Source organism: Lytechinus pictus, chromosome 11 (assembly GCF_037042905.1).
Source record: "Lytechinus pictus isolate F3 Inbred chromosome 11, Lp3.0, whole genome shotgun sequence".
NCBI classification, from domain to species: Eukaryota; Metazoa; Echinodermata; class Echinoidea; order Temnopleuroida; family Toxopneustidae; genus Lytechinus; species Lytechinus pictus.
The window spans coordinates 31,480,642-31,497,390 of record NC_087255.1 but is presented as its reverse complement, the minus strand read 5'-3'; the positions used below and the strand labels follow the sequence as shown (position 1 = coordinate 31,497,390).

Sequence of the window (16,749 nt, the reverse complement as noted above, 5' to 3'; positions counted from 1 at the left end):
TTAAATAAAGCTTGTCATTGTAGTGACTTAGTTTAGCAGGCTTGTCTGTATATGCACAAATTAATTACTATAAATTAATGAATGATTCAAGAACAAAAATTCGATTTGAAGAAAAATTCAACAAGCATAACACTGAAAATTTCATCAAAATTGGATGTAAAAAAAGAGTTGACATTTTAAAGTTTCACTTTATTTCACAAAACAGTATGTGCACATCCTGGTCGGTATGCAAATGAGGGAACTGATGACATCACTCACTATTTCTTTTGTATTTTATTATATGAAACATTAAATATTCTAATTTTCTCATTTTCCTATGAAACAAATTTTTATTTCTCCCTGAACATGTGGTATTACCATTGTTATATAACATTTTATGGTTCGGTTAAGTTGGTCCTTAATGTCAAATTGGTAAAAAATGAAATTTTGTATGATTCAAACAATAAAAAACAAAAGAAATAGTGAGTGATGGACATCATCGACTCTCATTTGCAGGTCACTGAATTGTTTTTTGAAGAATAAGCAAAACTTTAAAATGTCATAACTTTCTTATTTTACATCCGATTTCGATCAAATTTTTAGCATTATGCTAGTTTGATTGTTCTCTTGATTGAAATTAACATTCATCTGGGGTGGACTTATTGGAACCACACACATCTTTTTGACTAGGAAGAAACTCAACTTACAAGAGGTATACCACACCATTTGCATAATGGTAAAAGTTTTGCTTCGACTTTGGTGAATATTAATTAAACTTTAAAGTTAAGTTTACCAGTAAATGTAATCAAGTGGAATTATAAAGAAAGAAAAAAAAGACAAGATCAATCAATAAAAGGCAAAACTCAACATTTAACAAACTTTCTTTTCATTTATTGAGACACTTCTCATCATAAACAGCAGAGAATCATTACATTGTGCACAAACTGCTTCATGTGTCACCAAGTAATTCTCAATCTCTCAATAATATTCATCTACGTGGATTTCCACTCGTATTTATTCTCTTTAACTTCTTTGCAATCGTATAAAAAACCAACATCTCTTACGCTTCAGTTATTTTGTTCAGTGATAAGTAAGATTGATGTCTGTGCCACCGTTATTTTCACGTTGGGCACCCAACACAACCAAAGATCTTTCTTAAAAATCCTCACATATAGCTTTAAACAAAAAAATATGTTGAACTATACAGGCTATCACACTTCCAAGTATTTTCATTCATTTGAAGGAGAAAAAAATATATATAAATTCACTTCCATCATCAATGATATACTTTTCAACCTTTACACAATTCCTCAAAATATTGTTGTTAGGATTCCTGGAGAAATCGTACCATAAAAAAAAACATGTTGATTAAAAACTATGTCAACATGGCTTTGTCCAAATTTATACCAACAAATAAAGGGAAACAAATCCTGTAATAGTGTTTGTAAAACAATCAAGGCATATGGGAGTTGCCTAAAAGGCTAAATTGAACTGTCAGTATTATTTTACAACAGAAGACACACAAAAAATAGAAATTTGAAAACAAGGAATTAAACAGAATAAAACAAAAACAGCTTTGAACTGAACAATGACAAAATGGTGAAAGCATTCATTATTTTTCTCTTGTTTTTCATTTTCCTTATAATATCAAATACCAGCTATGCTTTAAGATCAAAATAAAATTTCTTGAATAACATTTTAAACTCTGCATATAGTCAATTATCAAGGGATGTGTTCAAGATATGCTATGCCAAGAAATGCTGTTAGGAAACACATTTTGCATAAAACACAAATGAATTCAAGTGTTCAATTGTTAGTCACATTTAGAAATACAATGCTCAAATGCTGACACAGGTTCCCTTAGATATGTGTGATGGTATCAGAACTGCAGCTGCTAGAATCATCTGAACGCAACAAGTACTCAAACATATTGGTAATGATAGTCACGTTCCACTGCAATGCAGAGTCAGTCTTCCATGAAGTTGATTTACAATCATGGTGCCAAACTGCAGGGCATACAGTTGAGAAACTTGTATGAACACTCCCTCCTAGAAAGATGTAATGATTTGAAAACATGAGTGATTGCAATTTTCTTCTAAATATCTGCTTGGACAAACTTTTCTCAAATATTTTATTTGTTGTTGTTATAATAAAGTAAATAAAATGTCAATAATGCTAAGATAAATAAATGAACTGATGAGGCGAATGATGAGTGGGCTCAATACAAAACTTACAAATTAAAGAGGTTATATTAAATGATAATCGGAAACAAAATTATCAAAAACTCATGAGATTGTGAAGAAAGTTTTTGCAATGTCACATTTTCTATGTCCAGCAAAACATACCTTTGTCTAAGCCTGTGACACAAACCATTGCCATTGGATTTTATGATTAATAGCATTGATTATTATGTACAATGAATCAAGCATACACACCAACTGAATGATTAATCACTTTGCTTTGTGAAACAAGGGTCATGTCACTTATGAGTGTTACATGGTTCTGAGGTTAAATAAAACCTATCATTAAAAAAAAACAAGATGAAAATGACTAGTTTCCTGACAATGAAAGAGAAGACATCCAAGTTGAGCAGGTAAGAAAAAAGAAATAAACACAACACCAATGTCTCACATTTTCCCGGATAAACTCTTCACAATCACATTCAAAGGAACAAAAAAAATATACATTTGATTTATCTTTTTTTGGAATATAAAATCATATCAGGTCAACTTGACCATTTCATTCAATTAAAAATGCTCTATTTGTAAATCTTTGCAGGTGAAATTTTACCAGTTTAATGTCAATCCAGGTGTACTGTTATGTCTATTAGACTCAAAATGACCAGCTCCTTTTTTTCTCGCATTGTGAATAAATGAAAAGTTGTTACAAACAATCGAGCACAATCCAGATATCATCATTGAGACACAGTTACAGAAGTCATTCAAAAATAAATTAATGATATAATCCTCTTTAAATTGCTTCAGATTTAAACCTTGACTGCCATTTCTCCTCATAATCCTTCATAATTTGATGCAAAATCTCTTGAACTCTTCTTAGTCTCAAGAACGTTTTCATATCCCTTTAATATTTGTCATATTTTGTCTTCAATGAGAAGCATATATTCTAAGGAAAGACACTCAAGTTTGTTTTGTGTTAGCTTTCAACAAGTTATTGCCACACAAATATATCCAACATGAAAAGAAAACACATTGCTCTTAATTATATGAAACTGTAAATTGCCTGCGCTTAATTTATTATCAAGGTGCATTAGTTTAATCACACAGGCAATATGCATTATAAATCGATCAAAGAAAATTTTAGAAAATCAGGATAGGGGACAATACAGGTGCAATTTGATCATCATAAAATGATTTCATGTCTTAACAAGCAATTAAGTGACCTAATCTGTGTTATAGACATTTCTACCATGTGAACGGAGGGTTTTAACCCTAAACCTAAGTTACGAATATCTTTCATGAAAAATGCAAGAAAAGGAGCATAAAAATCATCTGTATCTTCAATGATGTTTAACTATACAAAAATGCCCAACTGAACCTAGTTTTAGCTATGGCTTTATGATGAATGATATTAAAGGTAATCCAAAGGCTTGAAGGCACTGGCTATGCAGGTCTTAATAGACCACCAAGGATCAATGCTTAGTTTGTTCTCATTAGATGCTAAGAATTCTCAACAAAGCCTCCATAAAAAGTCACCATAACAAAATCATCAGCACGACATGCAAGACAGTTCTCATAATTTGCTTAAGACTTTTGTTTATTTTCACAAATCTGCTTCATCTTGAATTTACTAGTATCTTAAGTTGAATCACATTTCATTTGCTGAATATTTAAAAACTCAAATTTGAAAGAATCTACGCACAGCTGCTGCTACTGACAGTTTCTTACTCGTAATATTTTAAAGTCTATATATTATCAATAGAGCTGTGAGAATGTTAAATTCTATGAGGATTATCAAACAAACAAAAATAAATGCTTGAAAACAGTCAACATGAAAGCTTCATCAACTATAAATGGAAGGGTCATTTCACAAAACAGATTTTTCTTGTTCCTCAAATACTACAATTGTTGCAATTTAATGAGACCAATAACCAAAATAACCTGATGAAATGTGAACAGTGAGATATTTTAACTAATGAGCTGCTGAAGAAAAAAAATCAGAATATGATCTTTGTATGATAACATGAGAAAATGGAACACAGTCCAGTGCAAAATCAATTTGTTGTAAAAAAAAAATTGTTCATCTTACAAACTGCAATAAAAATGTTTGTTTCAGTACAAAAAAAAGACACACAAGACTGGAAGTACAGTTATGATATATATAATATATATAGATCTTTTTCTAGGAAGATAATACATGATTCCTTTCAAACATTTTCCTTTCACTCCCGTTTTTTTTCTTTCTTCATTCCTTTTTTAAACTTTTCGTTATGGAATCATCAGTGAATGATCACGGCATAGGTCAAACATAAGAAAATAAGCACTTGGGAATAACATGTTACAAAACTAGAAATTACCATCCATTTCCTGACTCTGCTAAAACCATATCTTATATAGATTTTTTTTATTGTTGATCTCTTCATATAAATGCACATATGTGTAGTTCCAGATATGTATATCTATGTGAGTGATATAATTGCAGTGAAGTTGTTTTATATTCGTTCAGTGTTCCCCTCATGAACATTTTCATTAAGTAGGGTGTATAGTGTGCAGGGTTGTATAAACCTGGAAGATAGGCGTTGAAGAACAAGTTACATCCCAAGGTTCTGAATGGTACACAACCATAATGCGGGTGACTTGAGGCAAGAATACCCGTCTAGGGTTCCCCCAAATAGGAACAATAACCATCCAAGTCACATGACAAATTCACAAGTCACATGACAATATGTCATGTCACCTGACTGCAAAACTTTGTACATTAACACCCCTGGTATGCCTCTACAGGGTCAATATTACAAAAGGCACAATATCATTACTTCTTTTACTGTTTTTAATGTTGAATCCACTGAAAATAACAAGTTTGTAATACAGAGATTTTATTTACCATCTTGGAGATGAAAAAACCCTTAAATAAATCATCGGTGTATATGTAAAGCTTTCTCTTATATCAAGTTGCATCTTATTGAATCAACATCCTCCTATTCTTTCAACCATCATTTCCTGTGTAGCAGAAACGATGATCACATTCACAGGAAAGAAACATGGAGAGCTCATGTCTCACCATCACCCCAAATATTAATACCCAGAAGAAAATACAAACACGCAGGATACTTGAACACAAAATACTGTTGCATTCTTGAGGCACGGTCATTTATCATGGATGTATTGCGAGGGTTTGCATTGAAGAGAAGCACTGATTCGATGAGGACAACTCCGGGCAAAGTGTGTTCCACAAGGTTAGAAAGACCAACGATCAATTTGTTTTGATTACCGAAGCAGAGGCCAGCCGCTACTATAATTCGTCGTCTGATGACTCATCGGAGGAAGAGCTGAGTTCTGCGTCTTCGATGGTCATGGTTGTGATGGCATTCATGACAGGGTGCGGGACGAGGTTGAGGATGATAGGCTGTGTTGGTCGACTTAAACCATTCTTCCCCATCTGTATTGAGAGTGGGAAAAGGAAAGATCATAGTAAACAGATTCTCCAGGTGAAAGGACCATGTTAAATTTAGCGCTCTGTTACACCAACCTTAACAACTAATTCTCTTTCTGGAGTCTGATGGTGTCTTATCGTCCAGAATCCAGTCTTCTGACTAATGGATGTTTGGAACTTGAACACATGAAATAATAGATCTCAACACCTAAAATTCATTATCGATATTTTGAATAGCAAAAAAGAAAAGAAAAAAAAAGTATAAATATATATATATATATATATATCTTCCTACATCTGCGTTTAACCCTAAACAGGCCGGGGGTGGGGGTTGATTCAACCCCCCCTCAACATTTTCTGCGATCATTCCGCCGCGCGAAATTTTTTGACCGCACCACTTGCAGAGTTTATACTTTTAAGTCTCGCGCATCTTTTGAGACCAAATTTACGACGCCCGGGTACACGGTTCCGAAATTACGCAACATTTTGTAAGTGCATGTCAGAACAAAAATAGTTCCAAAACGTGATTTTATGTACAAAGTCAATGCAAATTGAGTTTTCTCATCTTATTCTTAAAGATATGATTATTTTTACTTTAAACAGCTGAAATCAATTGATTTTAGCATAATTATGCTTAAAAAAGGTTGTGCAATAAATCTGCTGAAAAAAACAAAGAAATACAAAAGGTTGAAAAACAAAGAAATTCATAAAACATTAAAATACATAAGAAATTGATTTCCAAACCGAAGTTTTTTTCAATTGCGATTGTTAAGAATGCTACAAAGAATATTTTTACCAAATATTAGCATTCTAGGAGCTTTATTAAGTGAATTAGAGCAAAAAGTATGATTTATGCATAAATTAGCATAATTAATTCATATAAAATAAAATCTCATTATATTGGAAAATTTTACCATACAGCCTTGTAGATTACATCGCACACTACCAGCGTGCAAATTTTTGCGGCGCTCGCGCGATCGGCGGCCGAGATCTCAGGGAGGGTTGAATCAACCCCCCCCCCCCCCCCCCCGGCCACAGAACAGCCAAAAAAGCCGGGCCTAGTTAGGGTTAAGGCGAATTTCTGTCTTTTTTTAATGTCCTAAATGCGCCTTAACGCCCTCTACCTTCGACTTAGCGTCTAAATGTGTATTATGACTAAATAAACCCATTCATAGACTTCGCCCTTTCGCGGGATGTATGCATATTTATAGTAGACCACCACGTCATGCAGTACTTATGCCGCAGGTGGCACTCTGCAATCTCTTCCGTGCAAATCAGATCACAATTGACTGCATGGCTAACATGTGCGCTCGCTGCAGCGAAAAAACATATAAAAATTGTGATCTTGGTCCAAAGAAGACATCAAAAACACCACACCAATGAATCCAGACCAAAATCAATGAAGAAAGTGCCTACCTCCATGATTTAATGAATTTAAATGTCAACATTGTGAGAAAGCTAGGATGAAAAAAAATATTGAATGGTTTATTATCAGCTACAATTTATTAGCTTTAGTTGTGCTGCTGTCTACTGTTTGATCGCGACACTGGAATGCGAAGAACGTCACCGCATTCCAGGCTGCCGCAATCCAATCAAATCAGACACATTCCAGCGTTCCAACATGATGGACTCAGTCCTTTATTAACAGAATCCTAAACTTTCACCGACTTCCCTGTTAGCTCCGGGGGAAAAAAAAAAACAGCCTTCGGTTTTTTCAAGGCCGATATGAACTGTGAAGGTTAACAGGGATGTTTTCTAGTGCTGTAGCCGAACCGCCGAACCGAACGGTAGTTCGCCGAACATGGCACTTCCGAACCGAACAGAACCGAACCGAACACTAAGACTTGGTTCGGAAGTTCGGCAAAAAAAAAAAAAACGGCTTTCAGCTAATAAATTTATAAGTTTACACCCTTTCTAATCATTATATTTGCGCATTCTCTATTTAATCTTCTTTGCAATTGTATGTTGGAAGTATGCGCTTATTTTGCGGTTACTAGATTTTGTTTTCATTTTCATGTTGACATTGTGGTTTTTACGGCCCTGATTAAGAAAGGAGATCCGATGAATGATGTTGCGCGAGCTTGCGCTATAATCATTTTACTGGCTTTCATCATCTCTCGCTCTGTGGCCGAATCGCCAAAACTGTATGAGTGTTCATTGGTTAAATCTAATTATCTAAAATATTGTTGTTTTTAGGTGGCGAACAAGATTCTTGTTTGAAAATCTTTAAAGTATTTTGAATGAACGAGCTCAATAAACTGAAAGTGAAAGATGAAGTACCATTAATATCACGAATTACGATACGATGTGATTAAGATCGTAACTCGTGTATTGTTGCGGCGGAGAATAAAGATCTGATTGAGGTGATTGACATTATTATTGAGGTGTCGGCTCGCTACTGTCTAGTTTTCATGATTTTAGAGAGAAGTAAAGAGTTTTGAAAACGAGAGATCCAGTGAAAGTGGGAAATAAAGTGAGTGACTGTTAGAGATGGAAAGGAGAGACGCAAAACAAATAATATAGAAATGAGATGAGGTGAAGTTATCTTTTTTATTATTAACAATCAGATGAAAATAAAAATCAAACACTCATGAATGATTACGGTATAGCGTATAGCAAGTTCCCCTTCCCCTCGTTGACAAGTTGAATGAAGATAAAGCCATGCGGAAACATTCATCTCTTGGGGGAAAATGACCCCCAATCTTTACTTTTTTTCCCCTTTCTTATCAACTTCTCAAATTAACCATAAACAATTCGATGATCACTCTACTCCCCCTGTCCCATTACAGTCGTAAAACTTTGCATCCCACTTGGTCTGTATGTTCATGGTCGAATGAAATCTGACCAATGAAATCATAGAAATCTCGGGAATTGCTCTTCAATCAGTGAGCTGAGTTTCGCGAGCAGACAAAGCACGTGGCTGTATGTACCGATGCGACAATCAGCGACATGCGATTGGTGGTTTAGTTCACCCATCGAGCCAATTAGCGAAAGGCGCATTACATAAGCACGCTTTCTTCGACACGCCCCTGGCCCTACTATGCCTACAGTTCAGTACACTGGCGCTGGCCGCCTCGTATGTGATGCAATTGCCAATCACGTTTGGCCGGACTGTATATATAAATATTCATGAGCTCAGAGTCCCGCTACAATGCAAGGGGACTGCATGCGCTGGCCTAGCTGGTACGAGTGCGAGCGTAGTTAATTTGGCAAGTATCCAAAGTGTGGTCCAGGTATGGACGACTAGGAAGAGTCGCCATTTTAGAACTGTGAGTTACCCAATAAATCTGTCATCAGATAATCAAATTCGAGATAACAGTTGATTCGTTGAGCGCTATAACTTTCATAGTTTCATGTCAACAAGATAGAGATAAAATGGTTTGATGTGACAGAGGTACACGCGAGCACATGCAGTCAATCAAGTACAAATTGTCTACCGGTACGCTACGTATACCTGAATGAACTATAGCTTTATCAGTCTATCATTACCGAACCCCGAACCGAACCAATGTTCGGCAAATTTCTGCCGAACCTTGCCGAACCGAACCGAACCCGAACATGGCGCCTGACTTGCAGCACTAATGTTTTCGAGGCGGGTACTGCAGTCAAGACGCTGCTGGATAAAAGCTTGGCCAACTGACTTTGTACACATGACTCGGCCTAAGGCTACAGCAAGCAAAATGTGACCTCGAGGCCAAATTCCACTACATGCCCTTAGGTTAACAATTATATCTCTTACCTGCTGCGATCTAATCTTGAACTCGTTCAGTTCGTCTTCTGTGATCGGTGCATAACCTTCTTCATTGTCACTGTGCTCATGCCAACCCATCTCTTGGAGTAACCTGGTAAAAAAAATCACAAACCAATGGAATTCATTAACCTGGGGTTTCACAAGTGGCTTAGAGTTGACATTCTGCCCCTCGGATAGGACGTTAAATGGAGGCCCTGTACAGGCTAGTGATTAACCACCTTTGCATGTTATGAATTCACTGAATTATTTGTGTAAGGGGTGATACCCCTAGCGTAGTGGTCCATCTGCACACTCAAATTGTTTATACCAGAAGAGACCTGGTGGTCAGTAAGTCAGCCCCCAGAAGCAGTTATTTGGTTGTACAAAATATGCACGCATCACACCAATACTGAGAAACCGACATTGGTTACCAATACGGCAGAGAATAGCATTCAAAGTCTTACTCATTGTATACAAAGCACTTCTTGTTCAAGCTCCTGGCTACATTACAGAATTATTGAGGTATAAAACCAGTAATCATGGTCGCAATTTGCGCAGTTTAACAGATCCTTTGCTTTTACAGATTCCATCCTTCAAAACAAATGTAACGATAGGTGATCAAGCATTTGCTTGTGTAGCCCCCAAGCTCCGGAATAGCTTACCCCTGAAAGTTAGGAAAGCACCATCCGTAAACAACTTAAAATCAAAGCTGTTTAACTAATAACAAGCATTTTAGGAGTCCCATAAAGTGCAGTAGAATAGATACTTTATGTAATAGTTTCTGCACTCTATAAATTCATATATTATTATTATTATTTAAGCAGGATTGTTACTTACCTCTTTTCTGCTTCTAAGCTACTGGAAAGCTCCATTGGCTGACAGTCTAAGAGACTCTGCTCATCGAGGGCCATGTCCATTTCGCCATTTTCGGTGACCTGATCAATGTTGTCGACGTCCGCGTTCTCGCCTTCATTGTCAAAATGGCCATTGCACTTGGTGATGGGTAGATGGGTGTTGATTATACTATCTTGTCTAGCTTCGGCTATATCTAAATCTTCAAAGGGATCTGGTTGCTGTGGAATAAAATAACAACAACTAAATTATATTATAAACAAGAATGAACAAACACTGATGGAAATCCTAAAGAGTTTCCATACCAAAATGGAGTTTTATTTGTTGGTTTATGGCAAAATTCTGATAAAATGCGTGAAGTAATAATAAGCATAATAATTTGCTCTAATAAAAATATTTTTTAATAATTTAGTAACAATTGCTGTACAATTTTGTAGATAATGTTGTGGGTGACCTTGCGTGTCAATATTTAGCACGATTGTGTGATCAACAGCGGAGATCTAAGGGGGCAAAAAAGCCCCCCCCCCCCCCTCCCATAAACCAGTTTAGATTTTATTATTATTTCTTTCAGGAAACCTGGTCCTGCCAACCCAGCCCATAATCATCATTGTCATTTAGGAAGATAAGGAACCACTATCATTATCATCAACACCACCATAACCATCATCAATACCATCATTATCATCGTCAACATCACCATTGTCGTCACAATCATTGTCATCATCATCATAATCAATATCATTACCATCATCATAATCATGAAGACCATCATCATAATCATGAAGACCGTCATCAGTATCATCATTCCGAATGTGGAAACAAATGATAAGTAACCTCGTACCTGATAAATGGTAGTTGAGTTTGTCTTTTCGTACTGCTTTGTGGAAGACTTATGGTAATTGTGATATTGACCGGATTGGTCATTGTGGTTGCTAGTGTAGTGATCAGTGCCATTAACCAAGGGCTCGCTGCTGAAGGGTAATCTCGGCGAGTCAACGCTCCCGGTGCGACGAAGCTCCTTCAGAAAATCCACCTTGTCCGTCCGCTTGACCTTTGACCCCGTCACCATGCGAGGGGTAGGAATGTCTATGGCAGAGGTCGAGCGCGGAGAGCCCTGCTGTAGGGTAAAAAAAAAAAGCAAGATGGAAAGTTTGAAACAATGTCTTGATTGTAACACTGGATGATCTTGGGCATAGAAGAGTGGGAGAAATAAAGAAATTAAAACAAAGCATAAAAGCCCATTTCAATGATCACTGATCAAGAATAAAAGAAAGATCTTTTCATGTACACACACTTTACCAGGGCCAATCAGTGAGGAAACCAGATATTGAAAGAAACAGGGGCGGTATTCTGAGGTCATTTTATCTTTAAAATATTTTATTTTATCTCTGAAAATAAAATTGGTATTCTGAGATGACATTTTATCTTTCAGATAAATTTAGAATTTGATCTTGCGTATAAATTTGATCTCGCGTATCTATAGATGATACGCGACCGAGCAGTGCCTGCGTAGACTTACCAATCGCGTATTTTACCATTGCAACGCGGATGATGTGTTTGCGCCCATGTAGGGACAGTGATTTTCCGTTTAAAAAAATTGCCTTTTCCGTTTCAGAAAATCTCAAATTCCGTTTCAGCATGTCAGAAAACGGAAATTCCGTTTCCCCCATAGACTTTGTACACACGGAAAAGTGACAATTCCGTTTACACATTGAATACCGTACACTCGCACTGGTCAAAATTTGTATCTGCTACTGTACCAACAACACAATAGAATCCGTTCTAATCGGATCTATGCGGGTGCATAAAATATTTTTCCAACCCCATTTAGCATGCATACATCCTCACCTTTCACATTATTAGCATTATTTCACGGTGAAATGATATTTCATCGATAATTTTGGGTTTTTTTGGGCATCGTTATCATCAGTCAACGGCTTTTGCCAATCCGCCATCTTGGATTTTAAGACCACGATATCGTGCTGTTACATCTTCAAACGTAGAGGGCAGCAACACACGACCGTGCAGTGAACGATATGTGTGTGCATGTGAAGCCCAACCCGGCGCCGGCAGGGTACGGGTACGGTGCGCGGGGTACAATCAAGTGTGCTGATGTCGAGTGCAGTCACGATGTGTGAATTGTCATGAAAGTAGCGAAGTGAGATCGTGTTTTCTGGGGTTTTGTGGCCATTTAATATTCTCATTTTGTTGTGATTTTGGAGTAATTTCTGTTGCTATTCTGTGTATTTTGAGGGAAAATACGTTTTCCGTGATTTTCCGTTTCAAAACACCCTTTCCGTGAATTCCGTCCGTTTTCCGCGATCGCGGAAAATCACTGTCCCTACCCATGTTACTTTGAAGAGAAATAAAATAAACTTAAAAGAGGGTAGGGGCTGTTTTATCTCTGCGACGTTGATTTCATCAGTATTTCAACTCCAAATGTTGACATGAAAATGAAGAAAAATTATATATTTATTGAGAATTACACCTTAACGTTATTCCTGTACAATCAGGAATTCTTTCATAAGACTTTTCTTGACTAAAATTGTCTTTGAAATGATGCTTGAAAAGATGCGATATAAACTTTGAAAAAGACGATAGTATTGTCATTTGTTAAAAAGAAATCTCTGTAAAGACGCGCAAGCGTATAGTGCAAGCCTAATTGAAGTCAATAAAGTGACGCAATCTCACTCCTTTGCCACACCTCCTGGCGGAATGGATTTCCATTGGTTGAGTGAGATGAGAGAGCTATAAAAATGTGTTTCTCATTGGATATTGCTTGAAAAATAGGTGTGTCTTACAGAGATAAAATGAAGATAAAATTGTTCTCAGAATACCAATTCGGAGAGATTTAAAGGGTGTTTTATTTCACTGATTTTAACGGAGATAAAATATTTCATTTCATCTGAGATAAAATGGATCTCAGAATACCACCCCAGGTGTTTGTTTTAAATTCTGACAGAGAAATCTCTCTCAGTGAACAGTTAGACATCAATACCTTCCAAATTCAAGACAACAGTATTACCTGATTTCATTCGTCTAATGCCAATTTGACAAATTGCCAAATCATCTACTATCATTTCGTCCACTATCCACATGGTCTAATTGCCAATTCGTCCACTCACTATTTCGTTTAATAAGCAGTTGGTCCAATAGCCATTTGGTCTAATTGGACTGTTACATTGGAGTGATAATTGTTCAAAATGAATGAAAATAAAATGGATATTAGACCAACTGGTTATGGACGAAATGGTCATAGACGAAGTGATGATTGGACTAAGTGGGTATTGGACCAAATGGTTGTTAGACGAAGTGTTGATGGACGGAATGGCAATAGACTAAATGAAAATAAACCATGTGGTGAGTGGTTGAGTTGGCAGTAGACGAATTAGCAATTTACCGTAGAAAGTATGTGTGTGCTATGAATGGATTTTACTTTTTATTCTATTATTTTACTCTTTTTTTACTACAATTTAAAAGAAAAAAAAATACCTCTTTCACTAATGGATTTGAAGAGGGTTGTGATGAAACTGCGTTGCTCGAGGGAGATGGCAAAGATGTTGATGATGAAGTGGATGACGAGGATGATGACGATGAGGACATCGAAGATGACAGTGATGGTGAAGAAGATGACGATGACGTAGGAGGAAGTGCTGATTTGTCTTTATTACTGATGACCGGTGCTGGGCGGATAACAACTTCTTTAGCAATGGCTTTCCTGGGTGTGGTGGCCTGCACAAAAACAATTCATTACAAATTACGACAACTGTAAAAAAAAAAAAGCAATCCTCCTTTGAATTTCATCTCAGAAAAGTAACCAAGGTCATTGCATGGCAAAAAATAAACAAGTGGAACTTATGCCCAAGTTTCATGAACTAGGTCCATATACTTTCTAAGTTATGATGTCATTTCTAAAACTTAACCTTCGGTTAAGATTTTGAAAATAATTCTCCCAACATGGTCAAAGTTCATTGACCCTAAATGACCTTTGACCTTGGTCATGTGACCTGAAACTCAGGCAGGATGTTCAGTAATACTTGATAAACCTTATGTCCAAGTTTCATGAACTAGGACCATAGACTTTCTAAGTTATGATGTCATTTCAAAAACTTAACCTTAGGTTAAGATTTGATGTTGACGCCGCTGCCGTCGCAAAAGCGGCGCCTATAGTCTCGCTCTGCTATGCAGGCGAGACAAAAAGAAAAAAAGAAATGGAAAGCAAGGGAAGTGTGACAATCTAATCCTTCATGTACTTCTCATGTCAATTATTATGTTTCAGAAATTATTTTTGTTATATACATATATTTAGCTGTTGGGAAAATGGAAATCCATATTCTTTTTCCCGTTTTTAATGTGTTCATGTTCTCAATATTGGTCTATCAGAATACTGGATTCTCACATGAATCTGTTCTCATGAATGATATCCAACCTTGGGTAAACCATATATGTATACATGAATAAATAGAGTGAAAATATTGTAAAGGTATCATATCTATGGTATAGCAAAACATTACAAATTAACAATGCAAACATCGGTAGTAAGAAGAAATCTTTATTGTGGTATTGAAAACTTTTGGCAGTTTAAACCAGACCTCATATCATCTCTGACTTCTAAAAAGAGTGGTTAGAAACAGTATCTGCTAGAGTGCATGTAGTAAAACTAAAGAAAAAGAGGAAAATTACATCAAAATACAATTTCAGAATCATCAAATTCAGATTCTTTCTTCCAAATTTGGAATGACTGGGAGGTCTGTAAATCTATGAATTAAATGTAGACTTGTCATACCTTGGTTGGAGCCGAAGACTTTGGAACAAGCGACTTGTACACACTGGAGCTAACAGAGGAGAGAGGCACTGCCCCACGCCCAGTCTTAGCACCCTTGTTCTGCACAGCCTGCTGAACCCCGCTAGTCTTGCTACCTGAAGTCAGGTTGCTCACACCATTGACACCAGAGGGCGACATTTTGCTTGCAGCGGGTTGAGAGCCATTGGTGGTTGGCAAGTCGCTAATCGTCGATGACTTCTGGACCAGCTGCAGTTTCTTTCCACCTATGCTGATGTTCGAGGTGCCTGGCCGTTTCTCTGTAAAACAATAACAGAAATGTAATTAACTTCTTATGATTTTTGATCTGTGGAGCATGAAACTATAAGACTTGGCATCATAAAAAAGTGTTGCGAGTTCATAATAAATTTTCAGTTCCTTTCTAACACTTGGTGCTTTAATCTATTATTCTATTGGAAATATCTGAAGTGAACACTATTACTAAGGTTTAAAAATTAAGATTCATATACAAATAATACACATCATCATGGGAATTTAATAGTAAGAATAACAATGTAGTACCTTTGGAACTGTTCTAATATACCCGATGCATAGCTGAGGGCATTTGGTCTGTTTCAAAGGTTACAAATGTGTGTAATTGTTCTCATGCCAGAGCAAAGTGATCTTATCATATGTTTTATACGAAAGTGATGTGAGTCCTTGTTAATTAATAAACCATCTTCATCTTAAACCCATGACCAGTCAATGGAGCTAGTCATTACAACCAGTCAATGGCAAATTTTCCCATTACATTAGTTGAAATAAATGAATGGTCACATGATGGATTTCAACCAATTATATCTATTAGGATACATATTATGAAAGAGAATAATGTTCATCATTGAATACATCCAAAGATCCAAGTCTTATGCTATCAAATCAATAACCTGTACATATATGAACCTTCTGTTATGAATGAACTTACCCCATGCTCCAGCAGGTTTCGAGGATTCATTTTTGACGTCATGGTCAGCATCACCAGATAATGAAGGCTGAAGGCAAAAAAAAAATAATAGTGATAACAATCTTTATTTAACACTGTATTATGTTCTCATTGAATGCTACTCGAGTTAGCAAGGTACTAAAAGGAATACACCCAAATATATTTTGGTTAATTGCATGAGAATCCCTGAAATTCCAGTTACAATGAATACAAAATGCTATTTTAAATTTAGCACACAGATTTAACTTGTAATCTACATGTATTTTCTATGCTCTTACATGATGCTGTTAAGCAAGACGTAAGCGATATGTCTAATGCAGAGAGATAACTAATAATTGTGGCAGTGTAGCCACCACCTATACAATCCCGTCATTCTTTAGATGTTTTCTTTTTTAAAGCTGTCCAGTGGCAGTTTTCGTATAAAACACCCTGCACTGCTTCATCGTTAACTAGAAATTTGACGTGTCCATAGGACAGATGCCCCTGATTAACGCAATCAGAAATTCATTTAATATGATTGAACTTAATATCGTGCAGGACCCAATAGGCATATATATTATGAACAAATTTAGACCTTTCAACCAACTCGCATATATAATGAGCTGTGACCTTTGACCTTTGGACTCTGAATTCGAACTTAGCCTGTATTTTGGTGTCATCTACCTACACATCAAATTTTTTTTAAATCCATTAAATATTTTTCGAGTTATCATGCCGAAACGAACTCGCATATTTAATGACCTGCCGACTCCGAATTCAAACTCAGCCTGTATTTTGGTGTCATCTACCTACACACCAAATTTTTTTAATCCA

At 36.4% G+C, this 16,749-nt stretch overlaps 1 protein-coding gene across 1 annotated transcript in view; it reads right to left on the bottom strand.

The window, feature by feature from the left end:
- Positions 1–848: 848 nt before the first annotated feature.
- The window catches only part of LOC129271182 (vasculin-like), a 28,300-nt gene continuing 12,399 nt past the window's right edge, over positions 849–16,749 (bottom strand). The window contains exons 6-12 of the mRNA XM_064106350.1: positions 15,919–15,985; positions 14,958–15,253; positions 13,664–13,903; positions 11,013–11,288; positions 10,157–10,392; positions 9,329–9,431; positions 849–5,595 (exon numbers count right to left, since the gene is read on the bottom strand). Coding sequence (XP_063962420.1) covers positions 5,449–5,595; positions 9,329–9,431; positions 10,157–10,392; positions 11,013–11,288; positions 13,664–13,903; positions 14,958–15,253; positions 15,919–15,985 — 1,365 coding nt within the window. The 3' untranslated portion in view covers positions 849–5,448. The remainder of the gene's footprint in view (positions 5,596–9,328; positions 9,432–10,156; positions 10,393–11,012; positions 11,289–13,663; positions 13,904–14,957; positions 15,254–15,918; positions 15,986–16,749) is intronic.